Below are 18,645 nucleotides of genomic sequence, written 5' to 3' on the forward strand. Positions count from 1 at the left end.
CTTATTGCCATTAAGACAAGAAAATTACTATTGCAGACAGTCATCACTTGTAGCTCTAATTGCACGCTTTCTAAAATGTCTGTTTAGGAAAATTACCTCTGGTATATTTGTGGACTACTTTGAGATATATAAATTACAGATTTATAAAATTTTTTCTAGGGAACTAATCAATTGTAGATAAATACAGCTCAATCAACAATTTAAAATACAAAGTACTCAGACATATATGTGACAGAACTTAACTCAGTGCCTCATTCCAGAAATAACTGTAGAATTTAATGAATGAATGATTTAATGAATGGATTAACAAAATAGTTAAACAACTAGTAGAGAACATTTATAGCGTCAAACTTAGATACTTTATTAAAGGCTGATTTAGAACTATTTTTTCATTTAAAACATAAATCTTTATTGTGTCAAAATCTTTCCGCCTAGTGTCATCCCTTTTATCTCAGGCACTGCCAAGTTGTTCTTTCTTTCAGTGACCACAGCATGTTATGATTACCTTATCACTTATTGAACTTTCTTATAATTATTTATATTTTGTGTGTTCTACAAGACCGTAACCTACTTTAGAGCCAGGGTCTGTATTCTTAGTAACCAAGCACTATGCCCAATATCTAGCATTGTACCACATTATATGCATTAAAATGTTTTGAATGAATTAATGAACAAGCTCATCTGGAATGGAATGAGTGACTTGGTATAGACACTGGAAGGGTCGAGGAAGGCTGCTCTCAGGACACAACAGAATTTCTTAAAGTGAGGAGTGGATGCCAGGGAACTGGTTTAGGCAACAATAGGCAAAGACATGAAAATTGGAATCTGAAAATTGTTCAGTATGTCAGCAATTTGGTATATCTAAAAACCAAATGCAGGAGGAAACTGGGAACTTAGACACATCTTGCATTCAATGATGTTGACTGTGCCTCCCCAAAAGATAGGTTAATGTCCTGGTACCTGTGAATATGACTTTATTTGGAAATAAGGTCTTTGCAGATGTAATCAAGTTAAAATGAGGCCATTAGGCTGAGCCTACCACAACTGATTCCCTTTTCAAATGAGGGAAAGTTGGGCACACACACAGGAAGAATGCCATGTGACAACAGCAACACACACAAGAAGACATGCCTGATCCCAAAAGCAATGGCAGCACCTCACTTCCAGATGCCGAATTCTGTCCCAGTGATGTACTGATGCATAAAAAACCACCCCAGATTCAGTGGTGTAAACAACTGTTTCATTATGCCCAGAGCAGTTAGATGTACTCCAGGATAAAGTTTCATTATAACATCCATGCAGACCCTGAGGTTTAAGAACCACATTGGTGCCTTATACAAAGTGACTGGATTTCATTATCAGGGACAGACTACTGGGCTGGGTGGACGAGTAGTCTCACCAATTTGAAATATCTTTTTGGCTATAGCTTGTATCTCTACATCTATTTCTCTTTTATCCTTAGAAGACAGGATTTAATAATCAGCAAGAAAACCTGAAATCTGCATTGCTGGCAGATAAAACATGTTCCTACTAACAAAAATCCTGCTTTACTTCCTATAGTTAATTTTTTGCTTCATCTCTCTAGATTATTTTATAGTTCAAAGTTATGCACAGTTGTAATTAAACTCCAATAAAACGTCCATCATTCTTTATGATTTCTGGTACCATTGATGCATACATAGGCAAGAATATTCACACACAGCAGACTTGGGCATTTTTTAACATGCTAGTAAAAGAAAGAGAATGCTAAAGTACTATTAGCCATTTTCTTTCCTTCATTAACATTTTTTATTAGTTCTGACATGTTATCTGCAGTATACAATATAAAATAAGCATTTTCGGGGCACCTGGGTGGCTCAGTCATTGAGCATCTGCCTTCTGCTTGGGTCATGATCCCAGGGTCCTGGGATTGAGCCCCACATCAGGCTCCCTGCTCTGCAGGAGGCCTGCTCCTCCCTCTCCCACTCCCCCTGCTTGTATTCTTGTTTTTGCTGTCTCTCTCCGTCAAATAAATAAATAAAATCTTTAAAATAAATAAATAAATAGATAAATAAATAAAATAAGCATTTTAATTCAATTGGTTAAAAGTATTGACATTGATTAGTATAAATCAAAATTTAGGTAATTAAATGTTGGACATCTTCCAAAATGTTCTCTTCTACCTTCTGGCTGCAGAAGAGTAAACTTCAAAGCCGCACTAAAATTACCTCTGTTCTCACTGTGCTGCCTAAAACCAGTATACATTTAACGAACATAATGGAATTGATTTTTTAAAGTTATACAATTTGGGAAATTTTTCTTTAATCCCTTCATGTTTTAATTACTTGATCCATCTCTTTCTTTAAGAAAAGTTACCCATACTTAAGGAAATAAATGTTTGTTTTAAGTAAACAAAATATGAGGCTAATAAATGAGATAATAAAATTTCATACTTTATTCTTTCTGTTTCAGCACTGAAGCACCTGTCAGCCTATCGTATTTTCAAGTACACAAAACACATCACAGATTTTGTTAATAAAATCTAAGAAGGGGGAAACAAGTTTAAGCAACATCATCCTTTTTTTCTTAGCAACTGAAAAGCAACAAACTTAGAAACTGTAGCATTGGTCTCTGATAGACCAACTGTTATTCAAAGAAAAGCTATACCTTGTTATGAAATTTTAGGTAATGCTAGAAACCTTCTATATACTCCCATTTTACAAATAGCTAGTTATGAGTAAGTATCTAAAATTATTGTATCCTATTTAAGAAAAATTAACTGTTTCTTATTGTTTGATTACTTCCTCCTTCAAAATGAATTTTTAGATTTAATTTTTGTTCATTATTTTGTAAATTATGTTTTAAAAATTCATAATATGCTTCTTGCTACAGCACCAAAGTGAAGTGAAATGGAGCATTAAGGCTTGTGCCACAATCTATTTCCTTGTGTCAGTTATCTGTATATTTCACAAGGAAAAGACTTGACCTAAATCCTGTATTTCATTGTGGTTACTTTTTGATATTTGAAGATTATTCCATTATTTCCTTAAAATCATCCTATATACTATAACCAAGCTTAATATACTACACATTATTAAAGATATGATACAGCAATTTCTTGAAAAATTGATTTTAAATTTTTGCATTTGTTTTTTCTGGCATATCCAAATTTTCCTTACATTATTTATGTTCTTAACTGCCACATTAATAAAGTCACATACCATTATACTACTCTATCTAACATGTACTACACACACAAATAGAATCACTAATACATAAAAAGTGCTAAAACTAAAATTTTAGCATGGATGCCTTAAATTTCTCTTTGAAATTATATTTGTACACTAATATGTTTGAAAGGGATAAAATGATTTAATATTGCCAGAAACGATGAAATTTTGTGAAAAAGTAATAAAATAGAGCATGTTTTCTTATATTTTCAAGTTGAACATACCTTTCTACCAATATGGAAGAATTGAAAATTTTTAAAAAATTATTATTGAATATGTTAATTTCAAATGCCAAAAAAAGTTGTAATCTAAGATACAGTATGTAAATTATATAGTTGCACACATGCCCAGGAAAGAAACTTATGTAGAAACTTCCATGACTTCATAAAATGTACATGGTACAGAAATCACCTGAATATTTTAAATTTTGTCCAACAAAACAAACACAAAGAATCTTCCTCTTCTTCATGTTGTCTGAAATTCTCTGTAAAAGCATCATTTCTTTTACTTAGACTTTGATTCTTGCTAACTTGCAAAGTCTTCCAAGACATTAGCACTCCAATATAATGTCAACTGTTTATATATTTAAAATATATTAATTTTAGGGGCACCTGGGTGGCTCAGTCAGTTAAGTGGCTGCCTTCGGCTCAGGTCATGAGAGCCCCACGTCAGGATCCCTGCTCAGTGGGGAGTCTGCTTCTTTCTCCCTCTGCCATTCCCCTGCTTGTGCTCTCTCTCTCTCTCAAATAAATAAAATCTTTTAAAAAAAGATACTAATTTTAGATCTCATAAAAGCCCATTTTTCCCAGAGAGAGTGTGTTTCTTGAGTCCTGGAGAGGAACATGCAGAAGAGAAGAGTCACAGTGTGGTAGAACAGGAGTAGAACTCAGAAACTAAAATACTGGGGCACGTGGGTGGCTCAGGAAGTTAAGTGTCTGCGGTCAAGGAGTCCCAGGATTGAACCCTACATGGGCTCCCTGCTCAGTGGGGTGTCTGCTTCTCCCTCTCTCTCTCTCAGATAAATAAATAAAATTAAAAAAAAAAGAACTGAAAGACTAAGGGCACCATTTTTCTATCTAAGAGTTGTGTTAGGGTACTGTGCTCATACAAAACTGGGTAGGACCTTGAAATCAGAAGCGAGAAAATCTAGTGTAAAGTTTTTAATTTTCTTAGAGCAATGCAGAGGGGATGTTTTCTTTTCATTCTTCCACTTGGACTCAGAAATAACCAGCTATTGTCGGCCCTAAGATACCCCTTAAAACAGTCAGCACTGTAACACTGAGCAGCTCTGTGTGCATGGATGAGGAAAAGAGTATTCAGCCTGGTGTCTAGACCCTTCCTGCTTCTACATATTTTTTCTTTCCACCCTATCCTCTTAAATGCTGAGTCCCTTGAAAAGAGAGAAAAAGAAGTTCAAAGACAATTCTCAGATTCTAGACCGGAATGACCAGAAAATGAAATGACATCAATGAAAAGAAAATTGGGAGGAAGAGTAGATTTGTGGTGCAGGATGGAGTTGCACCAACATAACACATTCACTTTTACACACACTGTCTGAGGTGTTGTTATGACTTCATAGGGGAGCTTATTAAAACTCTCTAATGATGGCAGCATTGACAGAAGTCAGGTTAAGTACAGAAGGTGGAGGGCATTGTTTTTTCAAAAAGAAGATGACTAGTTTGGCATCTAAGAGGGAAAGAAATGAGAACTTTTTCTTGTATTATCATTATCAAATCACCTTCTCAGACCTTTTTAGTTTTTATGATTCAAACTTTGGAATCTAGCATATTATTTTCCTGATATATTTTAATTTGGCATCCTTAATCTTTAACTCCTGTTTCTGTCATTTCTTTCCTAGAATTACAAATCATTTAAAGTTGCAAAGTGATTTTTAACATTGGATCTGTATATTTCCACCAAATTCTCATGGTTCACATGAGAAAGAAAAGGAAAAATCTTGTCTGGAAAAAAATTATGCAGTTATGTATATGTTATCATTTGTCGTCTTGTTTGTTGATCTAACCACTCTCTTTAATCCCTAGCTGCTTCCAGGAATCAAACCCCCGCCCCCAACATTTCCTAGGTAATCTTGCCTTCTAGAAAGTTCTTGGATTGTGAGTTTAAGTCAAATTCTTATATCTGTTCTTAAAGTATATCTAAGCCTTTGTCTCTAAGTTTAGAATCAAAGATTTTACTTTCCTTTTGAGAATGATAGGAAAGTACTAGGACTTTTTTATTCCCCTGTAGTCAGGTTTGGCTCCTTCCCCAATATATGCACAAGACTGCTCTGAGAAATGGATATAATTAACATCAGTTATTTTACTTCACATGATAAAAACCTGTGTCCTGGGAAAATAACTGTTAATTCATCACCTGTTTTTTATTAACCATAAATTACCTTTAACTCTACCCTCTCCTATCATTTCCTTCCTTCAGGATAGGATTTCTACAGCAGGAATGCAAAGAGAAAGAGGGAAAAAGAAAAACACCTCCAATTTCAGCTTATGAGTTTCTGAAAAGACTTTGGAAAATACCAGGTGACACAATAGGTTGAGTACTAGGAATTTTGGATCTTGCGTCCCTGAATACTGAGTGTCAAAAGCCACGTTAATGCTGATAGCTGTGGGATAAGAATACAAAATTCAGACTTGTTCAGCAATAACTTCAAAACTTTTCCAAGTTGATAATAACCTATACATCTACAAATAATACAGTGATAATAATAATAACCTACACTTCAATAGTCCTCACACTCAAGGTTTCTTGCATGATTCAGTTTCTTCTCACAATAAATGAATGATATTCTGATGTCCTTATTCGGTAAGACAGGTGTTCTCTCACAGTTTAAGTTTATATTCTCTTTTTAACAATTATGTCATTTATCTTTAATGAACTGTAGTAGGTGTTTTGCATCCAGTGCTCTGTTTACCTTTGTTAGTCAAAAGTGCATGACACCCGAGGACAGAACACCCTAGCTCTTCTCGACAAGGACAGTGAGAAAACTAGGAAACTATCAGAGATAGAATGTCTGGTGTTTTTCCTTCAGAGGATGGTCCTCCTTGTGGCACCAGTCAAGAAAGAAATTCCTTCCCAGTCAAATAATGATGGAATTTCCTAAGGAACTGATTTTTTTTTAAATCTCACATGAAAAGCTGGGAAATGTGTGATCAGTGACGAGGCCAGGAGGGTAGGAGTACCTGGACACCTGGGTGTCTTGACAGGGTATCTTTGGGACATATGAGCACAGATTTTGCAACCTTAATACAAAAGCTGATACACAAATAGAGGAAATGCAGCAAGTATGAGGAAGGTAGGAGTGATCCCACAAGAAGAAAAAATAGCAGCACAAACAGTGGTATGGAAGTAATAATAACAGCTGCTATGTATTGAGCATTGCTACTTGCCGGATACAGTGCTAAGCACAATGTTCATTTAATTAAAAACTAATTGTCTATTTTAAAGGTAGAGCTAAGGAAAGGTTCATTACCTTCTAAATGAGTGGCTCTCAGAGAACACAGATTCACAAGATAGGAATAAAACAAAAGCAAGCTTTAATATCACCTCCCATCTGCCCTCAATGCAGTGGGCAACAGAGGGGAGGATCAGTGGAAGCTTATACATCTTCAACACCACTGGCAGTGGGTAGCACACACTGCTGACTGGAAAGGGAGTGGGTGCCCGGCCAGCAGACCACACGATGCTAAGGCAGTTGGCCCTTCCCTTGTTGAGAAGGGTGAGTCATTACAGTTCTCCAGATGGATCTCAGCAAGTGCAGAAGGATTGGCTCAGACCAAGTTTATGTCCTGTTGACTCATACAGCTGTGAGATAGCCATAGGGCAATGGTTTCCAGTCCAGAATGATTTTGCCAGCAGAGGGGACTTTCGGTAACATCTGGAGACAAATTTGGTTGTCACAACTTGGGAGGGGAAGTGCTACTAACATCTAGTGGGTAGATGCCAGAAATGTAGCTAAGCATCCTATAATGTGCAGGACATTTACCCTCAACAAAGAAATATATAGCCCATAATGTAAATGGTCCTCTGTTGAAAAAACTTTGCAGTAGAGCCAAATTACATAGGACTGAGTGCAGTTTTGACTCTAATTAAGAATATCCAGGCATCGGGGCACCTGGGTGGCTCAGTCATTAAGCGTCTGCCTTCGGCTCAGGTCATGATCCCAGTGTCCTGGGATCGAGCCCCACATCGGGCTCCCTGCTTGGCGGGAAGCCTGCTTCTCCCTCTCGCACTCCCCCTGCTTGTGTTCCCTCTCTCGCTGTGTCTCTCTGTGTCAAATAAATAAAATCTTAAAAAAAAAAAATTTAAAAAAAAAAAAGAATATCCAGGCATCAAAGGTTAGGATGCTCAGAGGCAATTATCAAGTCAATCCTCTTAAAGTATTATTTCATTGCTAAAAGTAAATTATGAGTGATTGAAATGTTCTATATCTTAATTGTGGCATTGGTTAACAAGTGTATACAGTTGTCAAACTCACTGAACAGTCTGCTCAAAATTGACATGTTTTATTGCACATTACTAAGGTCTCAATAATGTGGGTTTTAAATCACAATCTCACACTCAAAACAAATTATTTGTATTTAAATTGAAACGGCCACATAATTTGTCCATTGTTTTCAGCAAACATTTCAAGGAGTGTCTCTGTGGAGGAGTCTTAGGATGGATACATAAGAGATAAGAAAAAAACCAAAACTTGCTGCCCTCAGAGAGCTTACATTCTAGTAGAGCATTAACTTCTTTGTATTTCAGACCTATATACTTCAAGCCATTGAGAAAGTTAATTAAAAAGTGACATATGGAGAGTCACAGGGAATTTGCTAATATAACACTTTGAGGCAGCAAATATTTCAATTAACCCTTCTTGTAGCCCTCTAAAGTAGGTAACATTATTGCTCCATTTGAAAGATGAGAAAAGGTCATGCAGCTTGCCCAAAGCTAAATAATTAAGGTAGATTGTGAATTTGAATCCATGTCAGTCTGATTCTGAGTGATAATATATTACCTGGAGTGTGCAACTCTGGAGAAATGTGTAAGAACAAGAAATCATAGAACAATTATGACAATTTACAACCACTTTATAGTAAAGTTCCAAGAGTATATATAACCCGTGGAAATTGAATTCTTACAGAGGCACTCTATAGGATTTCAGCAAGAAATCAGGTCTCTGGAGAGGGGATGCTATGTGCTCAACCAAACCATTTCTGATTTCCTCTAGGACACACAGACATCTCAATTCCTCAGACCCCCTGCATCTAGACGGTAGCACATGATTGATTCAGATAATAGCATTTGGGTACAAGCAGTGCATGCCACCTACTGAACAACCCTGTGGAGCCTCTACTCTCTCTTTCTTAGCATGGTGGCAGGCAGGGTCAATCCAGAGGATTGAGTGGAGCACAAGAGGATGATGACACTTGAATTACCATGTGGAAGATCACATGCTGAACATTTGATTCAGACTGTTATATAGTGAGAAAAAAAATTGTATTAAGCCATTAAAATTTTGGGATCATTTGTTATGTTAGCTAGCTTTTAATTACCTTATCTAGCCCAGGCTGCATAAAGCAAAGAAGAGAAAAACTGATAAAGTAAGTAATACTATAACACCTTGGTATGTGAGAAAAATGTATGATTAGTTTATTTACATGCTGATATTGTTCCAGAAGACATTTGAGGTATAGAACAAAGACACATACTATATAACAAGATAAAATAAATTTAAAATTGGGGAGGAAAGTGAAACAAGGGAAAATAAATTTAGGAAAGAAGATGGAGCTGGGAGTGAAGTAAGCATAATAGATCCATTGTCTTCCCTAAAGGTGGGTCACACATTTGGCTCTAAGCATCCTAGGAACCAGTATAAGGAGAAAATTACAATGAAGTCTGTTATTCACAGTACTCATAAGGCAAAAGCAAATCAGTTACCCAGGAGAAGCATGTTTATTCTAGTTCTAAGACCAGAAAAAAATTTGTCCTGTGGGTCCTCATAAAAATGACAATGTGAAATATACTGAAACACATCCTCAAAGGAAAAAAGAATCTCCACGGTAAACCCTGCAATGAGATTCATAAGTCTAAAATCCCTTAGTACAAAGTGGTCAGAAGATGCTGAGCACAACTCACATTCAATGATACAGTTTTAGAATGCTGTTCAGTGAGGGTCTAACTTAAATTGAGAGATGTGAAGAGAACTGGAAATTAAGCCTAACCCACTTTGTATAATAATTTTATAATTAGTTGAAATGTTTAAAAGAACTGCTTGGTGAGTTCGGGAACAGTTTACTCAAACTGCATAAATATCCTCAAGAAATACACATTTTTCTTAATTGTAAGTTCAAACTGAAAAGCCAAATACAAAGGGCGCCTGGGTGGCTCAGTCGGCTAAGCGTCTGCCTTCGGCTCAGGTCATGATCCCAGGGTCCTGGGATCGAGTACCATATCGGGCTTCCTGCTCAGTGGGAAGCCTGCTTCTCTCTCTCCCACTCCCGCTTGTTGTCTTCCCCCTCTCGCTGTCTCTCTCTCTGGCAAATAAATAAATAAAATCTAAAAAAAAAAAAAAAAAGCCAAATACAAAAACTGTTACAGCATAAACAGACACATCTTGATGGACTGTATTAACCATATAGTTGCCAGCCCCTTGTGTAGAGGAACAGAGTGACTTTGATCTGATACATCTTACCTGAATGGTCAAAATAGAGCAGCAGCTTATATGCATTGATCAGCAGTAATGGTCCTGGTTATAAATCAAGATTTCCAGATGGTCTTATTTGCACAATTCTTTACAATCATCACATGTAATACAACAAAGTTGGTTCTACTGTCAGGTATCTTGTCTATTTTCTTCTACTCTAACAAAAAAGGATTTCTTTTTAGAATTATGCATAAGATTGATTTTCAAAATCCCCTTCCTCATTTAAATTATATTTCCCTAAAATAAGTAAATAAAACTATTTAATCACTTAGTATCCTAGTTATAGAAACAACCAGGAGATGCCATGGGGAATTTAAAGAAACCTGTTCAAAGCAATAACAAGTTCCATTACAAGTTAAGTCAGGATAGAGATTGAACATAAATATAACTAGAATCAGTGATTTTCAAATTAAGAAGTGTTAGTTTCTGTATTTATCTTGTAAAAATGTATCTACCTATACTTGGCAATTCTCTCTCTCTTTTTTTTTTAAGATTTTATTTGTTTATTTGACAGAGAGAGAGACACAGGGAGAGAGGGAACACAAGCAGAGGGAGTGGGAGAGGGAGAAGCAGGCTTCCCGCCGAGCAGGGAGCTTGATCCCAGGAGCCTGGAATCACGACCTGAGCCAAAGGCAGACGCTTAATGACTAAGCCACCCAGGCGCCCCTATACTTGGCAATTCTCAATGACAATTATATTACTGTTGAAGGGTTGCAGGGTTCTTGTCTCAGAGTCAAAGAATGAATCAGGCCGAGAAAAGGGTGAAGTGAAAGTTTATTAAGTGAAGGTGAGAACAGAAAGGAAAGAAAAGGAGCTCTCTAGAGTGAGAGGAGTCCCAAATGGGTTGCCATTGAGGGCTTTTATAGTCAGTCTTTTATAGAAAACTGACCAGAGAACTTGGTAAATATATTGTCTATAACATTTAAGACAAACAAGGTGGATTTGTAAATATGAAAATGTCTTGTCTATTTAGAACAAACAAGGTGGATTTGTCTATAACATTTCTCCACATCTGGGATTTCAGGGAGCCTGGTTGCATAGCCCACTGCATGACCCTAGTCACGTCGCCCCCTACCCGTCTCTCCCTATCTAGCCTCCGCTGTCCCTTATTCACTGTGAGTGAATCTATCCAAAAAATGAATCGTTTTTAAACCTACAATAAAATTGGAATAAGAAACATGAAATACTTTTAAGGAAAAAAATGGTATTCAAAAGTAATGAAACAAAAGGAAGGGTAAAATATACAGCTCAATCAAGTAAGCATTTTTTGGCAGAACTTTTTCATCCAGTTGGTCATCACTAAATCATTCAGAAGGTTGGCAGAATATTTTCCAACCCTCATTGCCACAGTGGAATTACATTTTGTCTTTTCCTAAAACCAGGTGTTTTTTTTTTTTCCCTACAAATGTAAAATTTCCAATAAAAGCTAACACAGGGTTCTGACTTTAATTCTGCAGTATGAGAAATTCTAAAAACTTAAGAACAAAAGAAACATATTAACTTGAGTTTTTCAATGTAGGACAGAAACATAATTTCTTCACTAAACAATCTATTTCTAAATAAACTCTAACCTAGTTCTTAAAATCCTATATAGTAGCTGTTGAGAGAAATGACAAATATTGTACTTTAATTTTTAGAAATACTGTTCTGTATAATGTAATTTCAGTCTCCAAAGACTCCTGTGGGCTTAGAAAGTACACTGCTCACTCTATGATATACACCGTACTCACTACTTAAAATAATTGGATTTTATTTTTAAAATATAACTTTGGAGTAAACCTCATGTCCCTAAAGATGTTTTCTATTTTGTACCAATATGTGAAATGTCTCATTTCTCTTGAAATTCATTTTATAGCAGAAGAGTATCATACTGAATCAAAAGTTTCTCTAGGATGATTCACATTTTTCTTGCCAACTATTATGACCGGATTTAGATTGTTAGGCTATATGTATAAGACACTGCAGGATACCAGTTCCAGGTTTGTACTCCTGTATAACAAACTACCCCAAAATTGAGCAGCTTAAAACAATCATTTATTATTTTCTCTTATAGTTCTGGAGGCTGATGGGTTCAGCTGGGTGTTCCTTGTTTAACGTAACTCATAAAACTGTAGGCAAATCATGACCATAGCTGGAGTCACCTGAAGGCTTCTTTACTCATATATCTGGTGCCCAGGCTGAGATATGGCAAGAAGAGCTAGGGGCGGATCTGGCCTGTTTTTTCTCCTGATCTTCCCCACCTTTCCCTCATGTGGCTTCTCTAAATGGTTAGCTTGGGCTCCTGGTTTTAGGAAAAGACAAAATGTAATTCCACTGTGGCAATGAGGGTTGGAAAATATTCTGCCAACCTTCTGAATGATTTAGTGATGACCAACTGGATGAAAAAGTCCTGGTACTCTCGGGGTAGTTAGACTTCTTATATGGTCGCTGACTTCTCTCAAGAAAACATTCCAAGTTGCCTGAATGGAAACTGCAAGGCTTTTGATAAGCCAGACTCAGAAGTCTCAGAAGGTTACTCTGTTGCATTCTATTGGTCAAGCATGTCACTAAGCTCAAGAGGACCGGACTTAGATCCCACCTCTCAAAGGGAAGAGTTACAAAGATATTGTGGCCATCTTCAATTTACCACAATACCTGTTCAAAAATGGAAGATTGCCAAATTTCTTTGAACTTTTTCTTCGCTCCATAGTGAATTTCAAGAGATTGAGATTAGTTTAAAACTCCTAAACTCAGGGCATGTTAGTTATTTAACTAATTTTATTAATTAGTTACTAATTAGCAATTAAGAAAAACAATATGGAAACGAATATGACATTTTCCCTAGTGCTCAGTTTGCTTTATGACAACAATACTTTTAAATAATTATCAAGAATGTGTTCTGCGGGTGGTATCTAGCCATTAATAAAAAAGTGAGTAATCATGGAAGGAATAAGGGATCTCTTCAACTTTCTTTTCTTTCGTGGGCTTGATCCCAGGACCATGAGATCATAACCTGAGCCCAAGTCGAAGCTTAACCTACTGAGCCATCCAGGTTCTCTTCTCATCAACTTTCAGTCACATTCTTATTTACCTTCTAAATTATCAGGAGCATCAGAAAGCTGTAGAGTGCATTTCTGAGGATATTAGCATTTCCCGAATTATGCCAACTGCTACATCACCATCAAGGGGAACCACTCTGCTTCCCAGACTCTAAGTAGCATTGACTGGGGCCACTCCCTGATATTCAGCTGTCACTTGGACTGAGCTGGGGGGTCCAAGATAGCTTCACTCACATGCCTGACACCTGAGTTGACCTCCACCTCCTTTTGGTGGACTCCTGGGGATTCTCCAGGAAGCCTCTCCAGCAGAGTAGTCAAACTTCTTACATGAATACTCAGGGTTCCAAGGGCAAATGTTCCAAAAGACAGGAAAGGAAGCTGCCAGTTTAAGACACGGTCAGGACACTGGCACAGCATCACTTATAACAAATTGTCTTGGTCAAAACAGTCAGAGAGGGGTGCCTGGGTGGCTCAGTTGGTTAAGCGACTGCCTTTGGCTCAGGTCATGATCCTGGAGTCCCGGGATCCAAGTCCCACATCGGGCTCCCTGCTCAGCGGGGGGTCTGCTTCTCCCTCTGACCCTCTTCCCTCTCGTGCTCTCTGTCTCTCATTCTCTCTCTCAAATAAATAAAATAAAACAGTCAGAGAGTCCACCTACATTTGGCGAGAGAAGGCACAAACTCTTTATCTTGATAAAAAGGATTTGCAGCTATCTTTAATTTGTCCCAGGGCCCATGGGGAGACTGACAGTTCTGAGGTCGTATGCTAGACTCTATCCTGTAGTTCTCTTTGGAGTTAGCTGAAAGCCAGATACACAGAGGAGACTCAAATAATGTGAACTAGAAGTTACAGTGAACCAAATATACAGGGGATATTGAGTAAGGAAAGGGTTAACGTTTAGGGCAAGGAGAGACTGGAGGGTGGGGGCCAGGGGAGCGGGCTGTGTTGCTGACTAGGCTCTGAAACTATTCCTGCCAGGCAGAAGCACTAAGACAGAGTGAACAAGAGATAAAGGAGTAGACCAGACCACCTGGCCCTGGATGTTAGGGAGTATTTTTCTTTGGTGGCTACATTATAATCACAGAAAATTACCAGACCAAAGAAGTAAGTTATTAAGGGTGTGGTGTTATCAACAGTCCCTGCTCAAACCAAGATGGCACAAGAATCTTAAGGCAACAAGCTTCTGAGTCACGTTTTCGATAAGAGACTGGCCCTAAAATCCCTCAGTGGCAACCCATTTGGGACTTCTCTCACTCTAGAGAGCTTTCACTTTCCTTTCTGTTCTCACCTTCACTTAATAAACTTTCACTTCTGATCACCCTTTTGTGTCCATGAGATTCATTCTTTGACTCTGTGAGACAAGAACCCTGCAATCTTGCAAAAATATTATTTACATTAGACTGAAAAGGACAATCCAGAAATACTAAATGTGAAAAGGTTTCCCATTTATAGTTAAATCAAAATCCAATACATAAAAGCCTTGAGAGACATTTAAGAAAACTTAATGTCGTGTACCCTCTATTAGGGGGAGAGCACCAATTATAACGCATTACATGCATTTCTACTTAATCTGAAGTTACTTGTAGAAATGAAACTTTTAATTTTTTTAAAGTGGGTTGGAGATGGAGAAGCATGACTTTTCTCTTTCAAAAGCTAAATAAGATTAAAGCATATATACCCAATTTTCAAAGCAGGACTTCGTTTATTGCTGCTGTATAAATGAGCCATCTGAGGCAATATATGCTCTCCCACAGATGAGTAACATAAAACTTAGGTTAGCAGGGCCCTTCACAATCTAATACCACTTTCCCAGCCTTATGTATCACTGGTTTCTTCCCAATTCCCACTAGTCAAAGATCACCAGGAACACACTTATAATTAAACAAGCTGGGCTTATTACTCACTGCATTAAGAGAAACCAAATACCATGAGGAACCATGGGCATCTCAGCAAAAAAGATGCCAACACTTACAAGATTTGGGCTTGTTTTCTGTTACTTTGTCTATTTTCTAAATTTCACTTGGAAGAAAGACTAATCCAGGGTTAAGGTGGTAATTGGTAAAGAGGCAGAACTCATATTAGACTGGATATGGTGATATTTGGTCATGTTTATTACTTGACAATGTTCATGTTTTGTCTATGTTAAGAGTTGATAAAGGAGTGACCTTACTTTTTTATATTTTTTTACTTTTTTTTTAAGATTTTATTTATTTGACAGACGCAGCGAGAGAGGAAACACAAGCAGGGGGGAGTGGGAGAGGGAGAAGCAGAACAGAGAGTCCGACATGGGGCTCCATCCCAGGACCCCGGGATCATGACCTGAGACGAAGGCAGATGCTTAATGACTGAGCCACCCAGACACCAGACACCGGATCTTACTCTTTTCTTGATCCTTCGCTGACACAGAGTAACTTTTGTCTGATGCTGATGTTCTGTGAAATTCTTTACATACACAACACCAATTCCCAGTCCAGGCTAACTCCAGATGTAAGAGACTGCTTTTCTCTTTCACACTCCGAATATGTCATACCCATACCGGCCTTGAGTTTGCTCTAATTCTGATCTATTCAGTGACCTATACATCCTTTGTAGTGCTTATTTTTTGGTTAGTTGCGTTTATGCTTTGTTTCCTCGGATGAGATCACAGCATACGTCTCTCTCAGCGCTGGCAGAGTACTGCAAATTACAGATAAACAGGATCGCCAAAAAAGAAAAGGGAAAACCTTATTTTTGTGTTTCATAAACTCGGTGAAACTGCGTCACTAAATTCAGTAAAATCGTCTGGAATCCGGTCCCAAAAATCCTGACAAGAATTCAGGTTTGAATAAATCATTGTGGGTAACAAACGCGGTAGGTTCTTGTCCTTCCGGCCCCATACCACACACCCCCCGCCACCGCTCCCCTCGCACCCCCCTCCACTGTCCAGCTCGCGGGTCAGACTACATTTCCCATAACCCTTCAGAGCCGACAAGGCCGTGTGACGTTCTAAACTACAATTCCCACAATCCTCGGGCCCCTCCATCTTTTCTCATTTTCCGCGGTCGCTCCCCATTTCCCATCTTTCCTTTCGGCTCCTACACGCCGAGGAACAAGGTCGTGAGAAGGGGAGGACTTGGTGGTGCTGCCATTTCTACGGTCTTAGGGCTCTGCCCCTTTCGCAGAACTTCCAACAGCGCCATGTTGGGACAGAGCGTCCGGAGGTTCACAACCTCTGTGGTCCGTAGGAGCCACTATGAGGAAGGCCCAGGGAAGGTTAGTGTGTAAAGGGCCCAGCTTTGTTGGGGGAGGGGACGCTTGGCTGCGACTAGCTGTACTCCCAAGACGTCCTGTGGACCGTGGAGAGGAAGATGGGAAGCCGAAAATGTGAGCTGGGTCGTCGAGTAGCATTTTAGTTCCCCCTGGAACCAGGGCCAGAGCTCAGGACCCTGGCAGCGCGCCGTTGCTGTGGAAAGGAATGAGTAGGAAGAGCCGTAGGCCCTACCTCGCCCTAGTGCTCCCCTCTGCGCCCTCCAAGATCTGGAGGGTCCTTGAGGCCAAGGCTGCAGATACTTGCCGCGTAGATCCGAACTAGAGGTCACCGGACTCGGAGTGAAGGTCGTTGGAAACAAGTGAGGATGTGAGGCCTATAGCTGTGGGTCGAGTCTTCTCTAACTAGTTGACTGAATAAGAAGTATTAAACCTCTTCAGTTGAGGTTGGGTTTAGCTTCAGGTATAAATAGATTAAATAGGGTAATTAGTAGTAAGTACTCCAGTGGCCTAGGCCTAGTAGTAACGGGCTGAGAAAAGGTTTACATGGTAGGGCTTCTTGGTTGTGGAAAAGTCAAACTTCGTAATGCAATTGACATTGCCGTGTGCTTTACTCGGTGGCTAGTTTTTAACAAATCGTAAACTAGAACAGTGCATTCTATTTATAACTCCTTTGGAGGATAAAATTTTTCGATTTTCTAAAGTAAAACTTAGTACTGTGTTACACTTGACTTTACTGAGGCTGGTGCTCAGTAAAGCCAGGTACTTTTTACCATACAGTCTTATGTGTGATGAAGGTCATGGGATGTAAAACATAATGTTTAAAAAGATGGTATGATATGTGGCCTACATAACCTAATTATGTAAAAAAAAAATATCTAGCATCCACTGTGTACTTATATATCTATAAAATCAGATGATTTTGAAGTTCCATTTTTGTTGCTTGCTTTTTTCCCCCAACAGAATTTGCCATTTTCAGTGGAAAACAAGTGGCGATTACTACTTATGATGACTTTGTACTTTGGATCTGGATTTGCTGCACCTTTTTTTATAGTAAGACATCAGCTGCTTAAGAAATAAGGATGTTTTAATTAATCCATCAAACAGGTAATTAATGGATTTCTAATCTTCCCAAAGCAGTGTTTTCTCTTACATTTCTTTCTTCCTCCCCTCTCCCACCCCCAGTCACACAGTGTGTAGGGCTAATTCCTGAAGTTAGTGTAGATGTGGCATTGGTGGAGACAGGTTGATAAACCTATAAACAGATGTTCGTCTGAAAACCAGTTTTTATTGGATACTACTGTTTGTCAGGCGCACTTCACATTAATAATCTCATTTCGTTACCTAGCAAGCCTGTGAGGTGGGTGACTTAACCCAATCTAAGACAAAAAGATGTTAAGTTGCCCAATATCCCATAGCTAGTGATGGTGGACCAGAATTTTTACCCAGTCTTGTTCCAGAGTTCACACTCCTAACCATACAGAGCCCTGGTTAGACTGTCTTGAGGGCAGTATACGTTGTATATGCTGAAACCAATCTTGTGTGTTGGAAGGTTAGCAGATACTTTGTGTGAGAAGAAAAGATGTATTTAGCTTAATTGTAATCAGAATTTTCCTCAAAGCAACATTACGGGGAGATCTGTGGGCTGATTAGGATAAATTCCAAAAATACCTTTAGGAAGAAAAGACTTTGTCTTAATACATAAGGGAAATGATTTACCCAAATGATCCACAATGGAAAGACATGGTGCATATGATGAAGCAAATCAGTATGAATAAAGTCATGATACTGTAAACGCTTTCTGATGTACTAGTCATAAACTGATAAAGAGTATGTTAATGAAACTGATTTCTTTTTAATGAATGAGACATTTTAAATGCCAATAACTTTTTGTCTTTATTTGCAGATGTGAAAAGGAACATTTTAAGAGGTGCAGTCTCTTTGAAAAATGGATCAAACTCTTGTTTTCAACATACTCAATATGTTTGTAAATAAACTTATGGCATGCATCCTTAATGCCTCTTCTCTGAAACATGGAATGTAATAGTTGTGCTTACTTTTTTATTTGGGAAATATTCCAAGATTAGTTTGTTTGGTCAAATTAGTGTGTGATTTAGTCTTTTTCTTGTTTTTAGATTTTGAGGTTTTATTTAATTTTTGATACTAGGTCAGGACCTTGTTGGTAATTTATGTTATTAAAAATGCAAACTTGACTTTGTTGTCCCATAGTAATTTTTTTAATTGAAAAGAAGTGTACTTTTAGTACACTTTGAAGCAGTGAAATTGTTTTTCTTCGTAAGTGATAATTAATCATGAGGAAACCAGTAGTGTATACAGTGAAGTCCAAGAGCTTTTTTTCCCCCTCCAGATCTGTGATCTAAAACTAAAATTTTGCCTTGATAAATTTGCTCTTGACCAATACTAGTCTTGTTTAGACTAAATAAAA

The 18,645-nt window shown here is 38.1% G+C and overlaps 1 protein-coding gene and 1 non-coding gene across 2 annotated transcripts; both read left to right on the forward strand.

Annotated features, from left to right (window-relative positions):
• Positions 1 to 15,998: 15,998 nt before the first annotated feature.
• COX7C (cytochrome c oxidase subunit 7C) lies at positions 15,999 to 18,231 on the forward strand. Its single transcript, XM_025866738.2, has 3 exons — positions 15,999 to 16,205; positions 17,163 to 17,306; positions 18,106 to 18,231. Exons 1-2 carry the CDS (start codon positions 16,131 to 16,133, stop codon positions 17,277 to 17,279), a joined length of 192 nt encoding a protein of 63 aa, XP_025722523.1. The 5' UTR covers positions 15,999 to 16,130; the 3' UTR covers positions 17,280 to 17,306; positions 18,106 to 18,231.
• LOC112820507 (small nucleolar RNA Z39) lies at positions 17,946 to 18,008 on the forward strand. Its single transcript, XR_003207171.1, has one exon. It is a non-coding gene; the product is annotated as a small nucleolar RNA Z39 (small nucleolar RNA).
• Positions 18,232 to 18,645: the final 414 nt, after the last annotated feature.

The sequence above is a fragment of the Callorhinus ursinus genome, unplaced genomic scaffold, assembly GCF_003265705.2.
Source record: "Callorhinus ursinus isolate GAN/ISIS: 27379988/994484 unplaced genomic scaffold, GSC_fseal_2.0 scaffold3, whole genome shotgun sequence".
NCBI lineage: Eukaryota > Metazoa > Chordata > Mammalia > Carnivora > Otariidae > Callorhinus > Callorhinus ursinus.

What these genes read in the sequence shown, in the direction of transcription:
- COX7C (XM_025866738.2), top strand. Translation starts at nt 16,131, where the DNA reads ATGTTGGGACAGAGCGTCCGGAGGTTCACAACCTCTGTGGTCCGTAGG. An exon ending in ATGAGGAAGGCCCAGGGAAG is followed by an intron (nt 16,206 to 17,162) that starts GTTAGTGTGTAA and finishes TTCCCCCAACAG; the next exon opens with AATTTGCCATTTTCAGTGGA.